Source organism: Centroberyx affinis, unplaced genomic scaffold (assembly GCF_046629955.1).
Source record: "Centroberyx affinis isolate AG114_WGS23_722 - 3 ecotype Tasmania unplaced genomic scaffold, CSIRO-AGI_Caff_v1 ptg001467l_1, whole genome shotgun sequence".
In the NCBI taxonomy this organism is placed as follows: domain Eukaryota; kingdom Metazoa; phylum Chordata; class Actinopteri; order Beryciformes; family Berycidae; genus Centroberyx; species Centroberyx affinis.
In genome coordinates, this window is record NW_027279936.1 from 55,001 (window position 1) to 78,268 (window position 23,268).

A 23,268-nucleotide genomic window follows, 5' to 3' on the forward strand; every position below is an offset into this window, starting at 1 on the left:
GTGTTATCTGCCCGGCTCCAGTAGTCACTCTGGGCACACATACAAACACACACTCACACACACTGGGCAGGGTCTTACAGGGAGGACATGGATGAAGTCCAAGACAAGGCCATAGTTTCTGTCCAAACAATGAGATTTCGACAGTCTGAGCATCTAAGAGTGTGTTCGCATGCACCTGCAGGTATATAAGAAAGTGTGTGTGTGTGTGTGTGTTTGTGTGAATATGAGTGTGAGTGTGGTAAATCCACAAGAGGCGCATGCCAGAGGGAGAGCAGGAGGAGGAGGTGTGGGAGGAGAGAAAACAGGAGGATGAGGGAAAGAGAGACACTTATAGTTCACTCCCTCCATCAGGGCCCATAAGTTAAGCTGGGGATGAGGTCTAGCAGTGAGTGAATGAGCACATTGCCTGAGGCTGTGACTGAGAGCTGCTACCATCAGCCGTGGTGCACACCGCCTATGGCAGTGGGCATATGTTACACATCCTAGAATCCATAGAAGCAAGCTGCATCCATATTGATGCGCCCCATCCTAATCCACTGCAGTGTTGTCGTTCCAGTTCAAATCATGACCTTTATAATGAGGGTGTAATGAATATGCACATGATGGATATGCACACGTGTGACTGTGTGATGCATGCATCTAGTATGTGTGTGTGTTTGTGTCTGCACCTGTTGTACAATGGTGGTTAACTCTAGGCAGAGCTGCACGATGTTGTTCTTCAGTAATGAATACTCTGTCACACTGGCAAATGGAGACCTGAAACATAAAACATAGGGTTCATTATTGCACGGACACATATAGCAGACTTAATGTATGGTTTGTCAACTATATATGGCTCCATTGGCTGATCTAAATAATAGTAATACTATGTTGTTGACGTTATGTTCACCTTTGAGAAAAAACAACATGGTGGTATGGCATACTCCCCCCCCACCCCTTTACTATAGGGATTAGACTATTCAAACCACAAAAAGTCTATACTAAAAGCTCGTTATCACCGAAAATGTAGAATATTGGCTACCAGGTTTCGGCCCTATGGCCTTCATCACTTCATGATTGAAATTCAACTCTCTTAATTCAGCTACAGTTATGGTCCCTACCTATCGAGCCAGGCTAGCAGGTTCTTAGCTGCACCAATCAGATCCACCACTGAGGTGAGGAAGTCATTGGGCAGCCTCCGGGAAGCCCGTCCGTCGTAGTGTCCGCCCCTCCGCCGGCCCAGGATGAAGTTCTGGAGGTTCTTAGCGGAGGCGTTCAGCTTGTGGGACAGAGTCCGGAGGTTCTCTGTCTCTAGGCCATAGTTCTGCAGGACACACACATGCAGTACAACAGGATCAGTGCCTATAGAACATGGCCATGTGATTAACATTTTGGTAGAGTCATATTTGTCTAAAATACTCAGAAATCAGATGGTTGGAGGTTGCTTGGGACACTGATTTGTTTGTAATACAATGATACACCAGGTCAAAGGTTGATCAAAATGTAAAGGTGAAAATAAAAGTCAAGACAGTCCACATTGCAGTTGAAATGCTTTACATATCCCACAAGAAAACATGAAACAATCGTGTGAAAGTGCTAGAATATATTTTGTAATTGTCACATTTTAACCGAATCATACCTTACATCTGCCTAAATGCTGGTTATATGGTCAGCTCACAAGTTGGTGGGTTGGATAAAAAAAAAAGATCTGTAGTGATTTAACCATAAATGGTCATTCTGAGTGGAATGAAGTGAATTTAGACTTTCCATCATTGAAGAACCATTGCTACTCATAGACAACGGCCATTCTCTGCACTAATTCAAGTGCATTTTAGGCTGGTCCACTGGCCCATTACTGCAATATGACCCCTTTAAATACACACACATACACACACATACAGACCCACTGAGCCACATTGTGCTTAGCTTCCCAAGGCACCTCCAGTCATATCCTGCCTGATAGAGCCTGATTCCTGCTGACACGAATGCTACACACACACACACACACACACACACACACACACACACACACACACACACACACACACACACACTTGTACAGTCAGATGCACAGGCTGAGCTAGACGTATCTATTCCTCCTCTGCCTCTAGATCTATTCTACATCGTCACGACCACAGTGACTACAAAGGAGAGGGTTTCGCATTGGCAGCAGAGAGAGACAGAAAGAGAGAGAGAGAAAGCGAGAACTGAGGAACTAAGGAAGCAGAGGACAAGGAGAAAGAGACAAGGCAAAGGGGGAGAAACAAGGGGAAATGAGAGAGAGAGAGACAGAGAGAGAGAGAGGAAGGGAGAGAGACAAGTACCCTATGCATCTCACTGAAACTGGGTCATGTATATGCGCTGTGCTCTGTATAATCTTCTTTTTATGTGGATGTAGATGTATACATGAACTTGGAACGTACATGTTTGTACAGCTGTAATTAGGCTCGTGCATGATTCGATCTAAAGCTCTGTGCTGCACTCTCCGGGGAACAGAGTGTTGAGATGAAGCAGGGGAATATGCGCTGTGTCGCCTGCCTGAATGACTTTGTGTGTGAGTGATTGTGTGTTTGTGTGTGTGTGCGTGTGTGAGAGGGAGAGAGAGAGAGAAAGAGAGGAGAAGAGAGAGAAATAATTTGAGCAGAGCATGCATACGTGTGTGTGTGCGTGTCAAATCAATACAGTAAGAGGGCGATGCCATTAGAGAACCCCCCTCTACCTTCATGTCGATGTGGTTGCCATAGCAGCCATGTGTGGAGTGGCCTCTCCTCTATGCTGATATTTCTACCATTGTCCTCAGCATCACACTCAAACATCATTTATGGCATGTTGAGAGCAAAAAGCAGACTATGTCATTAATCTTTTTTTTCTTTTCAAAAGCAATTAATCTATAAAACCTATTTTGCTCCACGGTAAGGCTACATAGTCTCAGACAGGATTTTGCGGTCCACTTAAAGCCCCCTATACCAAGATATGGAGTATCTAACCTCTACTTATCCAGGAAAAGTTGATGGAGCATGCGTGTTCTTGACATTGAGCCTGGTACCCTGAAATTTCATGAAATGAGCATGGTGTGTTAAAATGCAAATACGTGTTCCATGCAAGAGGGACAGAAATAGGCTTTCCCACCATGAAAAGATTGCGTGAAGGAGACATGACTAGAAACAGGTAATAGTCTGATGTAATTTTTAGCAAAAGTGTTTCTTATTTATCCATGACCAAAGCCTTATCCTAACCTTAAACAAATTGTTTTAGTTGCCTAATCTTAACCCTAACCTTAACCTTAACCCTAACCTTAACCTTAACCCTAACCTTAACCTTAACCCTAACCTAAGACAACATTGTTTTACTTGCCTACACTTAACCGTTAGCTTTTTGGTGACGAAGGAGAAAACAATGTGTCCAATTGATGCTATTGTAATGTGATCGAATTTGTGATGGAGGAAAATAATCTTCACATAATTTGTGTCCACAACACATAATGTGTGTTTCAGAGTGGTTATTTTACAAAATTTTATGAGACTGTGTTGTTACATTCTCTTCTACTCTTCTACTATTACATTCTAGTCTTCTACTGTTGGCCACTGGTTTAGAGTATGACTCCACTTGTGGTGCAAATACCAATGCAGTGATAAAAAAAAAAAATGTCCCTTGGTTTGAAGACATCTATTCACTCTTCAAATGATGGACTGAAGTCATTATACAAGGGCTGATGGTATCTGCCACCTAAAAATGAAGTTTGAAGCTGTAAATGGTTTGATTTGTTTATAATGACCTGTAATGACTGCATCTTAATGGATGTGTTTCTTAAGTTTCAAAGAGAGTGCTTTCATTCAACAAGTCATACCCTTGAACATCCAAACCAAGTCAATGAAAGTTTACATATAAAGCACATTTCAAACAACCATCATTGATGAAAGTGCTGCACCAAACTTAAAAAACCCCACAAAAAGCAATGCAGACACAGTGCAGAAAGACTAAAACCACTTGCACAAACAGAAACAGACACACACACACACACACATGCACTCATACATGCAGATCAGAGTCAAAGGGTAGAGAATACAAAAGGGTTTTGAGAAGAGTTTTGAATGAGTCAATGGAGGAGTTAGACTTCATATAATGGGGGAAGCTGTTTCACTGTCTTGGCGCAACAACTGCAGTCCTTAAGCTTCAAACTAGACTGTGGAACATCCGAGAACCCCGTGTCTGATGACCTAAGGGTCCTAGAGGTCAAATGGGGACAAACAGGATCAGAAATATAAGTTGAGGCCAACTCTTTCAGAGCCTTCAAAACAAACAAAAACATCTTAAAATCAATTCTGAATCCCACTAGAGAGAGAAAACCAACATGGAGGTGATGTGGTCCCTCTTGCTGCTGTCAGTGATCCCAACTAGCTGCAGGTGGGACATGGAAGGCTGACTAAGAGGAGATGAAGGTGTGAATCACTTTCTCCAGATCTCGGAATGAGATAAATATTTGATTTGGCAGATAATTATAAGATGAAGAAGCTGTCTTTCACTATTGAACTGACTTTTATCAAAACTTGAGGATCACAACAGTTGTTTGTAAGAATTTAGACGGAATCAACGGGTCCAAATAAAGCAACTTTATGGAGAAAGTTATGGTCCCATCAAATTGAATGTCATCAAGACAGTTCTTGAGGTTATTTAAATTGCAGTAATTGTCAGGCCTTAACGGGGAAAAAAATAGCTGGGTATTGTCTGCTTAACTCTAAAAGGAAATGTTGTAACTCTGAATGATATGACCCAGTGGAAGCATATAAAGAGAAGTGGGAGCATAAAAAGAGAAGTGGGAGGATATAAAGAAAAGAAAAAATTGTGCCTAAAATAGAACCTTGAGGAACCCCACAAGAAATGCTAGACAGGGAAGTTGAAAACAGCTGAACATCCCGCCTCGCCTGCAGACACACTGAGAGAGAGCTGAAAAATCACAATGTGTGGGACAGAGTGAGTTCAGAGAGTGAGCTAACCAAGAGTGAGCCAGGTCACAGTCAGAAATAGAAAATCCAATCTACGGGTTATGAAGGAATCCCTCAAGACAAAAGACCTATGAGACATAGAGCTTGGATTGGTCATGGCAGTAGTGACAGAGGTGGCATGCTGTATAGTTGGAGCCCGGGTTGCTGTCCAAACCACTACATCAGGAATGTTAGGAGTATGTACATCATTTTGTTAATGGGTTGGATTCACCCAACGTCAAATGCTAAAGGCCTTACAGAAATTCCAAGCAAGTTCATATTCATATCTAGCAGGAGAGACACTGACCTGCTGGGTGTAATTTAACCTATATACAGTACTCCCCTGCAATCCATAGTCTTAATAATACATCAGTTTTTTTAATCCCAGATTGAGACTTTCATGCACAGAAATTTCAATAATTAGGTTTTGTTTACAGATTTTTTTTTTTTGATTACAGAACATGCTAGCTATGCACATTTTCTATGTATGTATGTATGTATGTATGTATGTATGTATGTATGTATGTATGTATGTATGTAACAAGTGGCAAATTACAATGAATCCTTTGCAGATAGATGACAGAATAATATTACTGTACTTTGCAATACTGTCCAAAACTGTGGTCTGACTACTAGTAAAACAAAGCGTTATCACACTGTCAAGTATAATATACTTGTATTACACCTATGTTTCACATTTATGCAAGCCTGTCCATTCAGATTTTGGAATGAAGAGTCATCCTATTCTTAAACTACGCTCATTTCGCAGCACATCTTGCAGAAACCCCGCAAATTCACCCTGTGAAGGAAGATTCTTTAATGTGGGAGATTCACTGCACACGCAGAAACTTACTTAGCATAGGTGCTTCAGGCAAAACTCGGTTACATAGGCATAAAAGAAGGGACTTTTCCACATTTACAGCGAGGCTGAAAGCTCAGTCAACGCTTGAAACTCGCATTGATCCAGGTCTGCAGAAGCTCCCTCCTCTACCGCATGATGAAAAGAAAGTCTGAACAGTTGGGCCAAGTGAACCATGTTTTGCTTTTTCTTATGATGGATGGCATTGCTGGTGAATCTCTCTTTACTATCCATGTTTCCACATTCTCTACAGTCACTACCTGGTACTGTTCCTCTACCTGGGGAGTACAGTTGATGAGGAGGGGGGTCAACTGAGATTTGCTTTCCTCAGCGCCCTCAAAACTACTCACAGCTCTACTTCTACTGATTCACCTCGTCTGGATACCTGGCATCCCCTAGTGCCCGAGTGTGTGTGTGTCTGTGTGTGTGTGTGTGTGTCCGTGTCCAGTTCCAGGACATATGGTGAGTGCTGCTCTGGGACACTCATTCCCATGCTGGAACGTTTGAATGAGAAGTGGTGCTGATTAGTGTGCGTATGCACACACACACACACACCCACACACACACACACTTACACACACACTGACACACTCACATTCATACAGCCCCAACTAATCCAGCCATGTGTGCCTGGGAGATAAGGTGCATCCTGCATACTCTCTCTACATACTCTCTCTCTTCCTCACTCTCTCTCTCCTCACTGTCTCTCCCTTCCTCTCTCTCTTTTTCTCTCTCAGGGAGAGTAGCACCTAATTCCCCCTAATTCCCTAATCCTGAGCAGGGCCACTGCACACACAGCCAGCACTGACCAAGACGAAACACACAGTAGGGCCCAACTGATAGAGGATTTTTTAGCTATTTCTTAAACCAATATCAATAACTGATGGGGGGGAATAAAAAACATCCAATATATAAACCTATCGACCTATGAGAGTTTATTTGCTGGTTGCATGAAAGATAGCTATCTCCTTGGAAAGTGTCACTCAAATTTGGCTGTCATCGAGTGATTCTAGCAAAAGGCAGCACAGAGAGCAAATTGACCACTAAAGAGTGTATTATTATTTTATTTTATTATTTTATTATCATCCATACAGCCCCCCTAGACTCAAAAAGAATTCTAAAATACTCATGCATACTGGCTATTTGTATGTAATAGCCCCTTTTTAAAAAGTGTCAATATAGTATTTTGTGGTTATGCCAATTCCTTTTTGTTTTGGTTATGTGATAGTCAAAATGTATACATACCATTTGGCTCATAATAGTCATGCACCAATATGTCTGACCAACCCTACCACACACAAAAAAACACACACATACATACATATACGTACATATACAAATACACAAACGGTGAATGATCAAATTATTCTTGTTTGAGGGGAATGAAGCGAGGAAAGGTAAGAAAATAACAGAGGCGGACTGACCAGTGCACAGAGGAGGTCGACAGCCTCCAGGATGAGTTCCTGGTGTCCTATTCTGGTGACACCCAGCTCCTCCAGCTCCTGGTGGGTGATGTGCAGCAGCTGCTCTCCCCCCATCTGCTCCCGCTCAAAACTCTTCACATACTGCTGGAGACAGTCGTCCAGACCTGAGGAGAACAACACACACATATAGATGCAGGTTAATCCATACTGATCATTCCCCTATCACCGTATATGTGGCATCCGCTGGCCAGCCTCAGAAGATGCAGGTTGGCAACCTAAAGATTTTAAGTGTCTTATGGTCTAAATTGTGTTTCAGAGGGCTTCCCACTCGACCAGGAAAACAAAATAAAACTTCTGTAAGAAATACTGATACATAGAAATGCTAAAAATTATTTAATTCTTGCCATATTCTACACTGAATTCTGACACATTTAGATGCATCTCTTTGTCTAAAGCAGAATTCAGACATGAGTCCAAACACCCACACAAAAGCGCACTGCAAAAGTGTGTCTCCTTCTGCCAAATGGAAACAAAAACTAGAAACACCGGTCACAAGCCAGAGATATTTTCAATCCTCCGTTACCAACTTCGTAAGTGTCACCTAGAAAACACATCTGCTGGCTTGGCTCGCCGATCTCCGATGATGGTCATACCCCGGTAATGAGATTTCCTCTGTTACCACTGCCTTGCACATACAAGAGAATATAAGTAATGCATTTTTAATGTTTTGACAGTTGGCACAATAGAATTTCATGCATATTCCGAGTGATGGTGGGTGTGTCCAAAATGTTTAAAAATATGCGGGATGTATTGACTTCCATTTTTGCTGTTAGTTGTGGCTCCTTGCCATACAGAGAGGCCATCAGATGCACATAGATGTGGTGGGTCCTGGTTGTTATTGATTAGAGAGAGCCTCAGGCTTTGAACCAAACAAAGTCAGCAGAAAGCACACCTCCCCACAGACCTAATGAACAAGCCTTCTTGAAAAAGAGCACACACAAAATAAGAACGCATGAGAGCAAGCAAATCCATGCACACATGCACACACAGGCACACACACAGACACACACACACGCAGAAACCCTCGTCTCTCTCTTCGTAAACACACACTTCAAACACAATCACACACACAAACACAATTACAACTGCTGTTGTTATTCAGGGTCTCGACTGCCCCTGTGGAGGCATGTTGCTAAAGCCGACTGGAGCTGTGAGGAAAACACTGATGCCCAAGGGAAGCAATGCTGACAGAGAGCAGACAGTGTGGTAGCACCTTAACACACAGTCACCACACACACATTCACACACACACACACACACACAGACACACACACACAAACGCACGCGCACACACACATATACCCAGGCGTTATGTGTGAATGCCTTAACTAACAAAGGATGAGCAAGAGGCATCTTTCTCTTGTTATGCCATGGGACATAATAGACAAAATATAAGACCACAGTTGCACTGAGTCGCACGGGCCAACAGTCTTGTTACATAGAGCACAGCTGAGGCAGAACACATTTAAATCTAACACATCAGTAGGAGGTTGTGCAGTATAGCACTGGAAGTGAAAATTGTTTAATGGATTATACCCCTTATGGGAAAAACCACATGAATTCCACATACATTAACATATGTCATATTATGTGATATCATGTTATCACATAGGAGGGTATTATGATCACATGTGAAGTACATGTTTTGGTATGTGACACCATGAAAATGACATGTAAAATCATGTAAGCACTTTCAGAATGATTAAGGTAATGTGACACTGTATCTTCATAACTGTGATAACGTGTAGAAATCAACCTTATAATTTAAAGAGAAACAATGATCAGCTCCAATGGGCTGGTGTCTCTGTTGGCTGCAGCACATACTGCACCATGCAACAGCAACATCCTGGGTTTGAATCTGGTCTTTATCATCATGCAGGTCATGTTAAAAGTCCTATGCGACATGTGCTAGCCACATGCAGAATAATGTTTTTTCTCATGTGGCTAGCATGTTAAATATGAACTCACACATACAGTATAATCACAGGGACACAGGGAATGATCACACACAATGTGATCATTCATTTTTACATGTGAAATTCTTGTGGTTGTTCTGTAAGGGACTGTAAAAAAAAATCTGTTTGAAATGATGATTTACTCTCATACTCAGTCTAAATATCATATTTTCATTGAGACAAATTTATTAAATCTGTGAAAATTAGTTTCAAAACAGTTCAACTTTTTATGAGAATTTTATTGGGACAAGTAACATTATCTTGAATAAAGTGAAGTGCCCTGCCTTATTCCAAGATTATATCACTTGTTTCACTTCATTGCTTGCGACTATAAAATGTTTTACTACAGGAGGAAAATAGTCGAGCATATTTCAAACCATCACTAGTGTGGGCATTGATATGTGCAAGTGGAGCTGGAGGAGGAAGAGAATGAATGCACAGATTCTATAAGCGAGCCAACAGCTAGGAACAGAGACAGCCATGCAGAGAACATGGAGGCAGAGCAGGGAGAAAGAGCCCTGCAGCTAATAACTAGGATTTCTGAATTATGTGACTCCCAACCCTCACTAAAATGGAAGTCTTTATGTCCATTCCTAAGGGAGGTGAGCCTCCCTTTTAAACCAATCACCAACACCTCCATCTCTTCTCCTCCGCCACTCCCTCGTTCTTACGTTTGCCCTTCCTCCTCTCAACCTCCCCACCTACATCTCTGCTTCCCCTTCTGAAGGATGGAAGCACTTTTTTAGTAGCAGCAATGTCACAGTATCTGGTAAACAATGACTTATGTCATCATATCACAAATGGAATATCTATCCATATTTGTGATATGACGACAAAGTATCTTCAATGCTGATTTAACATTCAGTGCAGTTACAATCACATCCTCACATTCGTCCTCATTATTCTAGTCATTGCTTCACTCCCATCCTCTTCCTGGTGTCCAGTCAGTAATTGTTGCTCCCCTTTCCACTCCTGTCTTCTCCTCTCCTTCCTCCAGCCTCCACCAAGTTCTTGTTATATAAAGAGGTGATGAATAAAGAATCAAAGAGGTCTGGGCTGCCTGGGTTCCACCGCTTCCTCTGGGAAAGCCTCTCACTATAGCCATGGCCTACTTCTCCAACACACACACACACACACACACATACACACACACACACACATACAGAGCGAGAGAAGATGGGTGCCTGCACAGAATGGCAATGTGTTTAGAGGCCCCTCTCGTCAGGTTTGATGGGTTTTGTTGCTTCAAATGTTTCGTGATGCAATGATGATTTCATTGTGAGGGAGGAAGCCGCTGCCATCACACAGGTCAGACTCAGCTGAAGTGTTTCTATATCAAGGCCAGCCTTGTCACTGTCATCTAAATAAGCACAAGCCTTCAGACACACACACACACACACACACACACACACACACACACACACATTCAAATGCATATGCTTACAAATACATGTACAAGAATACAAGCATGCACACATGCAGGAACGCACACACACACACACACACACACACACACACATATATATATATATATATATACGCATAGTTGTACACAGCTGCTAGCCAATCAAATGAGTCAGAATGCCTCCCCTGGAGGACAAACAGCTGATCTGGGTTCATCTGCTCAGTTCATATGCCAGCTGGAAATAGCACATGGTGTTCACACACACACTCACACACACACACACACACACACACAGACACACAAACACACGCACAGACACACACACACACACACACACACACACACACACACACACACACACACAAGCTAACACACAGGGGTCAGATACATCTGTACCGTACCTTGCCAGACAGTTGGTGATATTAAAATTCTGTAGATAATTACTCAAGATCAGGCCACAACGAATGTCTATTCACCACCAAAATGTCTTCTTACATCAAGCTGTTTATTGCATTCACAGTAACTGCAGGAAAGATGAAAACTGACCTTAAGCTTAAGTAGGCCATGTAGTATAATAAGAGTCAAACAAATCATAGCCTGTGCACAGCTGAAACAAACAAAAAGTCATTTTGCATGAATAATGTCCAAAGTGTCTTTCTGTGTAATCACGTCATAAGCTGATGCTCCTTTCCCCTGGGAACTACAGACTTGGGAATATGTTATTTTATCATAGCTTATCCATAGATAGTTGGGATTGTGTTTACACCAGCTTTTACAGTAGTCATGTCAGTGTGTGTGGAGCTACCGTGTTTGGTGCAAATATTGTTTTTCCTGCTATGTGTGACATGTTTCAGTAACTTAATACTGAACAGTATTTGCTGAACTAGGGCTTTTGCTTGCATCCTGTCCTCATGCTTTCCACTTTAAATTGCACTTACAACTCAATTTTTGCTTCTGCCAACTGTCAACTGTCTCTGACTGTTTTTTTTCTGAGTGTTATAATGCTTTGAGATGCATAGGTCCAGGTTTTTCAATTTTACACTTCTCATATTGTGCCCATTGCCCCATGTGGGATACACAGAGTTTGAGCATGTTAAATTGAGTTGTCTCCATGAGAAACATGGAGTGATCCCATGGTCCCGACCATCACTGAACCCCTGTGCAGTGAGGCTAGCCCAAGCATCTCATTTTGACAGCTTCATCCACAGCTCACACAGTTCGCCCAAATCTTTCTCTCTCTCTCTCCTGGGCAAGATAAGCCCCTCCTCCTCGCAAACGTGAGGGTTGCCAGGCGACCAGAGGAGAGGAGGCCTTCAAGCAGAAGTGAGGGATCAGCAGTTGCTTCCCCTCAGGACACGGCACTAATGCTGGGCTAAGGAGCACACACACTCTCTGTAAATACACACATACACACACACACACGCACAAACTGTAGCCTACATACGCATTCCACACGCTGACTGAGAGATTGTTGAAGGCCACAGTAAAAAAGACTGCATTTACAGCAGAATATGGCTCCAGTAGAAACACCGTCAGAGCCGTGACTTTGCCACGTGGCCGTTAACATCATCTGAAATCAGACGGACAAAACTGTGCTGGGCTTTTCCTTGGAGACTGGGCTCGGGTCAGAGTGCGGGCTGGGCTAAGAGTGGCAGCAGGCAGCAAAGAATTCTGTCCCGCCGCCTTACCGCCATCTGTGAGTTTCCAGCTGGAGTAAGTGCTTCGGTGAGTGCAAAGAAAAGACGCAACACTCACTAAAAATATTCCTACTGTGAAATATTCATCACATCATGACAGAATATTCTTAAGAGCGTGGCATTTTAGCTCCCCGGTACATAAGCCTTCAAGTGTACCGCCGCCTCCTCTCTGAAATCCAGCTAGCAGGAGGTGTCAAGAGGCAATCTGAAGGAGTGAGGAAAAGGAAGACAGGGTCAAACTGGAAGCTGCAAGGAGTTCAGAGGCAGTGCTGAGGAGCTAGTTGACCTGAGAGAATCTGAAGTGACTACAGTCATATTAAAAGAATGATATGATGGTAACATGATCTTTACCCTTGCCTTACATGCCTTAAATCTGCTCTTCTACCCTTTTATCTATACAATCAAATCCCTTTCCAAGTCTGGGAAGAGGAGAAGGCTTGTAGAAAAGGTGGAGTGACAAAGCTACAGGTTTTTCACAGGTTCTCTACAACGATTTCATTGTTAATATGCTCACATGCTGACATTCAGCCAACTATTTTAAAGGGGGTTTTGAACAGTTAATTTGTAATTTCAACCAATTGCAAAGTTGATAGCGCTGATTGGTCAGCACTATCAACTGTGCTGACAATTCCCACAAAACACAACTACCTGCAGCCACACATTATATAATACAGCAATCAGGAAGTAAGTTAAAAATCTTTCTTGGTTGCTTGGATTCTTGGTTTCTTTTTCAATTCCTATGAATGTTCACCATTTTGAAGAAACCTTTTCTCGGTTGTGGTTCGCAACTAGCCTCGTCGCCATCACACCATCACAATCACAATACAGAACTTGTTATTAGCTCTTAGTGCTACATTTCTGTCAACATGAACATTTTGTCAAAGCCTAAAAAAGCCTAAAACCCACTGAACCGAGACTCACAGTGCCACGGAGATGTAGCCTACAGCTTGCAGTTGCTCCTTAGAAAATGAATGATTGATTTTGAAGGATTTTGTGGACCTAGCTGTTGGTTTGAGTTTTTGCAGACCAACTAGCTTTACAGTATGATAGCTTAGTGTGCTAACAGCTAAACAGAAATGTACCCTTATCTTCAGAAAATCCTGGCTAGTAGTAGAACCTTTAATTCAGCTGTGTGATCCTTTAAGTTAATATATGGAACGGTCCTAAAGCTGGAGCTCCCACAACGACAGGTGCAGAATCAACCCAGTAAACATGTACGGGAACACGCACACACACACACACACACACTAACACACACACACACACACACACACACACACACACACACAGACCTCTCTGTCCGAACGGCCGGATAGAGAGGGTGCTTTGATATGATGCCCGCTGCATCTCTCATTCTCTCCACTGCTCTGCTCTCCCTCTCTTTCTCCATCATGCCCTCCCTCTCTCTTCCACACTCCCTTGTTTCCTCCCCCATCTTACGCCTCTCATGCATTCTCTCGTTTTTGCTCTGCACCTCCCCATTTCTGAATCCATCGCTCCGCTCTCTCTCTTTCTCTCTCCGCTCTCTCTCTCTCTCCGCTCTCTCTCTCTCTCTCTGCTCGGAGCCATGAATCAGGAGGGGATGTGTGTGTGTGCAAACGCTGCATGCATATGTGCCTCACTATGTGTGTAAATGTGTATTAGAGGCATACAGGATGTGGATTGGGCGTCTGCGTGTGTGTTGCTTCTTCCCCATCTTATGACATGTGCTATGACTCCGACACGATCAGATCTGGTTTCCATGACTACCGATGCCCCACTTAAAGCTGCTGCTCCAGTGTGTGTGTGTGTGTGTGTGTGTGTGTGTGTGTGTGTGCTTGTGTGCATGTCTGTGTGTACATATACACTATATTTCACTGAACATGTGCATTCCATTGTGTGTGTGTGTGTGTGTGTGTGCACTTGTGTGTGTGTGTCTGTGTGCATCCATACACAATATATGAGTGCAAATGCTTCTCTGCATTTCTTTGTGTATGAAGGTGAAAATGTGTGTGTGTGTGTGTGTGTGTGTGTGTGTGTGTTGTGTTTCCCCATAATAAGCCACGCTTTTTAATCTTTAATGCAGCTGAAACTACAACAAGCACACAGTCAGAGCCAGGGGAAGTGTGTTTTCCAACACCGACTTTCTAACCATGTCAGCAGGAGACTAAATCGGGGGACACAGTATGGAATGGCAGTAAACATGGTCCTGGACACCCTGGGAGTCCACATAACATCTAGGGGATTCTTTTCACAATGGAATGAACCATTTCTCACTGCAATGTTAGGCATAGAGGACACACGCTTCCTCTTATTGGCCATCTCTGACCTGTGTTACATATTTCTACATGTAACACAGAGCTGAAGCTGAAAAAGAGCTGAAGCTGACATTCATCTGAATTTCTACATCTCATGGTCTTAGTCATACAGTGTCCCCCTGCACTGAAGGACACATGATAGCATTCACTGTTTTCAATTTCAAATGCCCCAGATCATAGCCTACATTAATTACTCAGCTCGATGCTGGAGTTTCAGTCTCACATTCTCCCAACACATCAGCATGGAAAGAGAAAAAGGGATTACTGCAGGAAACTGTACTGCATTGAATCACTCTTCTCTCTCTTCTAGGTTTGTATGCATCTGCCATCAGCCGATATACCAGATGCCCAAAAGCATGCGGTGATAGCTATACAACACCAGGAGCTGAGAAACAGTCCTGTCTCCTTTGTTTCCTCACACATTAGGCACAGATCTGTGAGCGTCACAATTTGCACACGAATTGCGCGCACACACAGCCATACAGACACACACACACACACACACACACACATAGAGGAAACTCCTCCAGTGTGGGCGTTCAAATCAAAACAAACGCTGATGAGTCATCTTTCTGTGAGCCTCACCAGTGTTCTGCTGCTGGAGCAGTACTTCCACAGCAGCGAGAGTTACAGTAGTCTGCGAGGCCTGGTAGCTAGCTGTGTCAGGTTTTTTACCAGGCTGGGACCGTTTGAGGTTTTCTCCACAAGACTGCAGAGTATCCTTCCTTTCTGTCCATACTCTCTAATATGACAGTGCTGGGCATGTGAGAACAAGCCTTGTTATCTACAAGATCAGGATAAGGTTTGTATTTTCCCTTTTTTGTGTTGTAGGTGAAGGATGGGGTCCAAGGAGAGAGTGCAGTCCTAAATCTGTCCCTCTGATGAATGTCTGGAGGCCTGATACTGTCAGCTCCTAGATTCGATAGGATCTCTATCATCCAGGCTATCTTATAACAGTCCAAGATGATGCTGATAATCTCACAAGGCTAACATGAATACTTAAGAAGCTAATTCAATGGTGAAGTGTCAATATAAAGAAACAAATACTTTACAAAATGCATATCCCTTCAAATAATGTAACAAAATAAATTACAAAATTCAAGTGGCAAAAACTGAAATTAAATACATGTGTTGTGTACATCTAAAATACTGAAAATATAAACACCGATTATCAACAATCAAAACAATTCTACCTTATTTTTTAAATTTATATCAAATGATATCTCAAAATTGCCACATCTAGTGTCTTGAGATCCAGTTGTGTCTACTCAAATTTTGTCAACAAATTTGTCATCTGTGTATGATCAGCAATATTTTTCAATTTGAGGGGACTGCTAATTGGACAATTTACTATTCTGCAATTAAACATTCCTTGCCCAGCAAATTAGGTAAATCAAATTATTTAAATATTTTCGTTTTCATATGGAGCTGGCTAATCATGTAATAATCCCGATGACAACAAGTTTCCAGAGTGTATTGGCCGTTCATTTGTGGCACCCAGATTTTGAATTTTTTTTACTGCAGCTAGGGGGAGATCAAAGTCAGAAATTTGTGAGAAAAAAAAACTCAGACTTTCTGAGATTAAAGTCGAAAATTCGCAAGAAATAATACTCAGAAATTTGCGAGAAAAATCTTTCATTTTACAGATTCCCCAAGAGTGAATGCTTGAAAGAACTGTGTATCAGACTTAATCAGTGAGACAAACAGCCGTGCAGGGTATTAGTATACTATGGCTGTTACGGAGCACATAGCTAGCTACTGTGTCACTGTTGTGATCGAGTGATTGGTCAGAAATTGCCGAGGCTTATGGGTATTGAAGTGGGTGTCATGGAAACGTACATGTCTGACGATAAAAAAGCATATTTTTCAACATAGAGGTTGAAACATTCACAATGACTGATTATAGCAATCACACAATGGGGCCTTACTTCACCCTGTAGAAGCTATAAGCCTACTTTATATGGATTGGCTGTAATCAGCAGTAGAATGAAGTTGGATCGGTGGCTAACATGGGGAAAATCACTTGTTGAACCACTGTGCCAACAAGCACATATCCTGTACAGACCCACAGCGTGTGTTCAATTCAGTTAAGGCACTGAAGCAGCACAACACGGTTATCGGTTAAATAAGTCCACTAATTTCACTTAGATACCATAGGTAACAACGTTACCTAACGTCAAAGTTTATAGGGCAACGAAAGACGTGGATGTATGTAAATTAAGGTTCACCTTAAACTCAAGTGAGTTGCACAAAACCCACTTATCTCCCCCTCAGGGAATATCCTTAGATAAATCTGCAGATAAGGAAAGATCCTTAAGTCATCCTTATATTATTGCTGATGGGTTACTTATGGGAATGTCCTTCCTTAAAAGCTAAGGGGCCTCCCATGGTCTATTACGTATTTGTGCCATTTTTATATTGCTATTATTTTTAAATTAATTAGTATTACAGTCAAAGAAAATTATGTTTTATGTGTAGGAGGCTTTAGGCTGGTTAGCCAGATAGCCAATATGCTTCGAGCGTTCTTGTTGGCAAGATTGAAATCCACCAAGCTAGCAGCTTGTTGAATGCATTTTCCCATTAGCTAGCTTGCGGCCAGTCCATTTCTAGTGCACAAAAATGTTACACAGTCTGCATGAAATAAGTATCTATGACATGGTTTGGTGTCACAAAAATGTAAACTTTGATGAAATTGCAAGGGGAGTTGTGAGTTTTGTAGATGTTTCAAAATAATACCGATCTCTGCCGAGCCTCTGCCGAGCCTCTGCAGAGCGCGCAGATCGGTTGCCACGGTGACGAGGGACTTGACTGCGTTGTTACAGCTGAAACTGCTGTAAATCATGTTAGGGGCTTCATGCAACGTTCCTAAGGAAACCCCTGGCCACAGGGAATTATTTGACACCTAAGGACACAAAAGTTTGACACCTAAGGTTTTTCATGCACCGGTTGATGCGCCTTTTAAACGTCAAAAGCTCCGTGTCTTTGGTGGCTGAAACTTACATTGAGTGTCTTTGGGCTTAGTATCATGTACACGCCACCATAAATGTTTCAATAAAGTCCTCCGCTTTCACAAAACACAGCTTTTTGGAGCCGGGAGCTATAGCTACTACTACCACGATGATGATGTCGACTACACGCACAGGTCGCGTCAGCGTCATCAGCGAAGTGATGCGACATCTCACTAAAGCCCGAATAAGCGTTACTTGACTGACTGACTGACTGACTGACTGACCTGAATTTGGTGATGTCCTCGGCTGCGCCGTGGGAAAAAGATGATGATATCAGTTGCAAATTTGTAAGCGAGAGTTTTGTGGGTAGTACAAGAGCGCAGCATTCAGTTAAAGGTGCTGCCATTGTGCCCAGTTATATATTGAGACAACTATAGACAAATATATAGGGCAAAAATAAAGGACAACATTTCTACCACATTATGGAAGAAAAACAGAAAAACCCTTACAGAAAAAACACATGAATTTCCCATGTGATTACATGTTTTTCCACGTTTTATCACATTTAATCATCCGGAGCACCTGACTATGTTCTAAAACCACATGTGGAGCGCCTGAAAATGTTCCAAAACCACACATTCCTCATATTGCCCATGTGATGTCATGTTTTCACATGGGATTTTTCCACATTCCACAAATTCATGTGTTTTTTTCAGTAAGGGAAGCAAACAAATACCTCAATGGCAAGTTGGCCCTCCCCTCCACAAAAGAAAATAATAATCGTTATGTGAACGGTGTAGGTGAGGGCAATTGTTTACCATTCACACCAATTTGTCTCACGTCTGTGTGCATTGAGAGTACTTTTATCTCTATGGAATGTAAGAGAAATCACCAAAATACTTCTAAACTTCTAAGGGAGGTCCTGGTGTCACTGGCCCCCAAAAATGGCATGTTGCCCCTTGAATGATTGTGAGAGAGATGAGGAATTTCCAGAAACAGGCCATAGCAAGGCCCGTATAAGAGTACAGATTAATAGTAGCCTATTGCCGTTTACCTCATTTATGAGAAAATAAGACCATATGTGAACATAGACCTGCCACTGAGGGTCTAGAAGCCCCACGGGAAGACGGAGGGGCTCCATCTACCCACCGGCTCATGAGATGTTGGTGTTTCAAGAAAAGACTCTACTGAGCCCAAGCTCTTCGTCTGGAAGAGCCTGGGAGATTTATTTTTGGAAGACCAATCAGGAGAATGTGGCAGTAAAGCAAGTCAATGCTGAGGAGGTGAAATGAATCGCCTTTAAGAGTCTGTTGCAAATGTGTACACTTTTCATATAAGCAAAATCATTTCTGCTCTAAAAATTTTGTTGTCTTCACTTCACTGAAGATGGCAGCCCTGAATGTCTGTTTCAATGCACTGAATTACCTGAAAGACTGTAAGACTTTATTCAGTTGCCACAGTACCTATTTCATAATAAGACCACAGATTTAGACCGAGGAACATGACAGCTGGAATGAAGGTATTTGTTAAATGATATCTGTTTGAAGACAAAAGCAAACTGTTCTTAATAGTTATTTTTTAATCTATTGTTTCATTTTTTAATCATGAAAGCAATGCTTGGGTCTTGGGGTTAACCTGTATTGTCTTACTCATGTGTGTATGAGTGTCATTATGTGGTATGCAGTGTTTCTTATAGTTCAAAACCTCACTTTCCTAGGAGGCTGGAAGAGAAGGGAAGTCAGGGGATTACCTGTGTGGAGATATCCCGTCCACAACCAGGATTTTATTTCTGGCACATGGCATCCCATAACATATGTCCACTGAGACTGACTTGTTCATAACTTCATAACTCAACTTCTCTTCCTTTACTGGCCCTAAGCTGGCTGCATGTACTGGTGTAGCAGAATACATGGTAGAAGCAGAATATTTTAAATCATAGAAAAGTCTCATCAGCTTAACATTGTAGCTAAGTGTTTTAGCTTCAAATGGGGAAAAAAGGTTTTGAAAAGGCCATTTTTCTCTTTAAAAGCTCTGATCACCGCTACAAAGTGCTGCCAAATAAAAATTGCAAAATACACAAAATAATATTGTTTCACACAACCTAAATGTATTGGAAACACTGTATATCTGCACATTTATAACCCCTCAGAGTTGCTTTAGTCCATAGGTCACTCATATTGTGTCATCAAATAAAAAACCCAAAACCCACATTGCAAGTGCGATTTCCATGCCACAAAACTCTAATCACACTTGGCGTGTTATTAATGAAACTTCCAATCAAATTTCAACTCTGCCTCTGTCCTCTCTTAATGAACGGTGCAGCAGCAAAGCTTTCCAAGTGAACACTCCACGGATCAGAGGATGAAGCCATAACTCCACCGGCTGCTGACTGTGGCTGAGGAGGGCAATTATGAAACCAGGAACATCATCACGATCAGTCAACATAACGCATCCCAAATACATCCTCACCATATCCCCCTGAGGTCTGCTGACCACCTTGGCTTCAAATCCCCGAGATCAGTGCTCTATCCTAACGAAAAGGAACTAATCCTGTAACACATTTCAGAGGGATACTATACAAAAAGCATAGCAAAACTGTAAATCCCAATAATATTATAGGAATAATATAGAATAATAATAAAACCATAGGAGATAATACCATGAAGTACGATAGGGTCACTGACTGACTAAGCGCCGCAGACACACCATAAGTATCTATATGAACATTATAGGAACATTACAGTGATTTTTCTTTTGGGTAGGCTACAGTTATTCTCAGAAGCTATGGGGTTGCGGCCCCCCCCCCCCCCCCCCCCCCCCCCCCCCCGCCAGTAGGCCTACCACAGTTTCTCTCACAGCTCCATAGCCGACCGAGAGTGTGTGAGAACAGCTCCTACCCCCCCAAACCCTCCACACACAAACACACACATACACACACACGCACACGCATGATTAGTGATTACTCAATCATACTGTCTGTTTGAAGGGACGGTTCCCGCGCCAGCAAAGAGAGCAACGTTAAAGCGAGTGATCGGTCCGTTTGCCTTATATGGCAGGCAGCCGTGCGCTGTCCATGGTGCTGGATCTGACTGTACGGCTGGCGGTGGGGGCGGGGGTGCATGCAGCTAACTACATTAATCACACACACGCACGCGCGCGCACACGCGCGCACGCACACACACACACACACACACACACACACACACACACACACACACACACACAGAGCAATTAACTGGTGATTGTTGCATATAGGCTATATAGGCTTGCAGCATGCCATTGACTGGCAGAGCAGATGAAATCTCCCAGATTCATTGATGAGCTATTCTGTAGGCTGCTGCTGATGATGGAGTCAGCAGCAGCAGCAGCAGCAGCAGCCTATAGGCTTGGCTTGGCGAGGGGTGCGCTCTGAAGCAGGCGAGATGACAGAATGCTGAGCCTCCACTCCCTGCTTCTTGGGGACATCTATTTTACTGCACTGCTTTAAACGCATTAACTTTACTCCTACTTTAATCCCGCTCACAATTGCCTGTTAGATAAAATCACACATCAGCATGCAGATTTGGATTAACATTAGGCTATTCTGAACACACATACACGCAGTGTGGCCCTCCGCTGCTCACCACCACTATCATCATCATCACCCTCATTATAACCACAACCACCATCACTATCATTAGCCTGATGCAATGAAAGGAATGCCATCCAAATTACCTTTCATCCAGTCCAGCACTTGCTTTGGTGTCCATTTACTTATAGGTTCCATAACCAAAGCCATGGTGTCACAGTCTCTCCGAGATTAATAGCACAGGACTCAATGCAGGCGACATAAAACGACTTGTCAGTCACATCTGGAATGACACGGTGGTGAATAAATCTGGGAAAAAGAAAGGGTAGTCAGTTTTATTCTCTCCATCAGAGCATGGCCGCCTGCAGAAACGGTGAACGGGATGCGGTGGTGCAATCCACGCGCACACACTCACACACACGCACCCTCCCTCCCTCCCGTCTTTCTCCGCTCTCTCTCTCTCTCTTTTCTCTCTCTCTCTCTCTTTCTCGTGCCTTCCCGCCAGCAGCCGCGCGCTGTGAGAAGTGGATTCGGTGGGCGCGAGGGATAGAGCGACCCCTCCCCTCTCCTCACTCTCTCCTCCCGCCCGCCTCGCTGCAGCATCACAAGGGCCACCACTCATAATACAGACCCAGGGAATGGTGCAACGCACACCATATAGGGAGGATCTCTCTCTCCCTCCCGCTCGCTCACACACGCACTCATACAACAGGAGAGAGAGAGCCTTACGATATAGAATTAAGTAATCCTTTAATGAATTTTAGAAGGACAAATTTCACAGAAAAAAACACTATAATATAGGAATACCATGAGGATATTATTCATAGGTAGATAAAACATATTGTTAAGTGCGATAAGGTCACGATAAACTCACTAGTGAATACCACAGACACACTACAAGTCCCTGTATGAATATTATAGGAACGTTATGATTTATTCCCCCGGTGAAACAAAGAACTGCCGTAGAAAAAGTGTGGGGTCTGTGTGGTATTTTGCGGCAGCGTGGTTGACCCACGTGCGCTATATCACCAGAACAAGTAGGCTTATGTCAGTACATTTTCTAAGTTCACCACCTATGAAAAGGGGGAAATCGGCATCGGCAGTCAAGCGCTGCTGCTCCGTGTGCTCAGCTGTGAGGAACAGCGCCCCCTGTTGCGCACCTGGCACACAGGTGACGTCATGGATTACAGTAGCCCCACCGAGAGAGACAGATACATGAAATAGGTAGGCAGACAGACAGAGAAAGCATGATAGATAGATAGATAGATAGATAGATAGATAGATAGATAGATAGATAGATAGATAGATAGATAGATAGATAGATAGATAGACAGATAGATAGATAGGTTAATAGTTGTATCCCTGAATGTATTAAGTGGCTCCTTAGTGTAGTGGTTATCATATCAAGGTCCTGGGGAAATGTGGTCTTGTGGTTGACAGCATGTCACAGGTTTGATCCTAAACTCCTACCTGCCAATATCTAGATTATACAGGCACAATTAATGTGTTATAGGTTTGGTATTTAACTATTTCAGTCCACATAGGCCCACATATGAAATTTTGGTCTGGAAATGAGGCACATGAAAAGAAAATGTGGTGACCCCCCCACCCCCTCCTCCATCAATGCCATTATATGCCGTCTATGTCATATTTGGGACCTCAACCCAGAGTTTGCGAAATCATGACATACCACAGGACACCATAACAAAGCGGAGAGATTATGGATGAACTATGTTTATTGTTATTACTGAACTGATACAGTGCGGAAAACACATTCTTTGAACTGAAAGTGAACTAAGACATGTAGCTTTAATGTGAATATTTCCCATTCAGACAGAAAGGTCGCTCCACAAAGTAAACTGCAATGAGTTGGGAAGTCATATAAATGAAAACATATGGCACTCATTAGTTGTGTTTATGTTCTCTTCTTAGGCAAGGTACCTTTTAAGGGTCAGTGTTTGTTTCGTCCTGGTTTAGAGGAGAGAACATTTATTGCCCAGTTTGCCTAATGGTTTGGATTGCTGCTGGAACGCTTATACATGATCTGCATAAGCAAATCTTAACACCCCCCCCCCCTCTATCTCTCTCTCTTTT

The 23,268-nt window shown here is 42.8% G+C and overlaps 1 protein-coding gene across 1 annotated transcript in view; it reads right to left on the minus strand.

The window, feature by feature from the left end:
* LOC139650231 (connector enhancer of kinase suppressor of ras 2) overlaps window positions 1-21,384 on the minus strand; it is a 53,100-nt gene extending 31,716 nt beyond the window's left edge. Inside the window, exons 1-4 of the mRNA XM_071526833.1 lie at window positions 21,321-21,384; window positions 7,245-7,408; window positions 1,101-1,303; window positions 669-756 (exon numbers count right to left, since the gene is read on the minus strand). Of these exons, the coding sequence (XP_071382934.1) occupies window positions 669-756; window positions 1,101-1,303; window positions 7,245-7,408; window positions 21,321-21,384 (519 nt within the window). The remainder of the gene's footprint in view (window positions 1-668; window positions 757-1,100; window positions 1,304-7,244; window positions 7,409-21,320) is intronic.
* Between the last annotated feature and the right edge of the window lie 1,884 nt (window positions 21,385-23,268).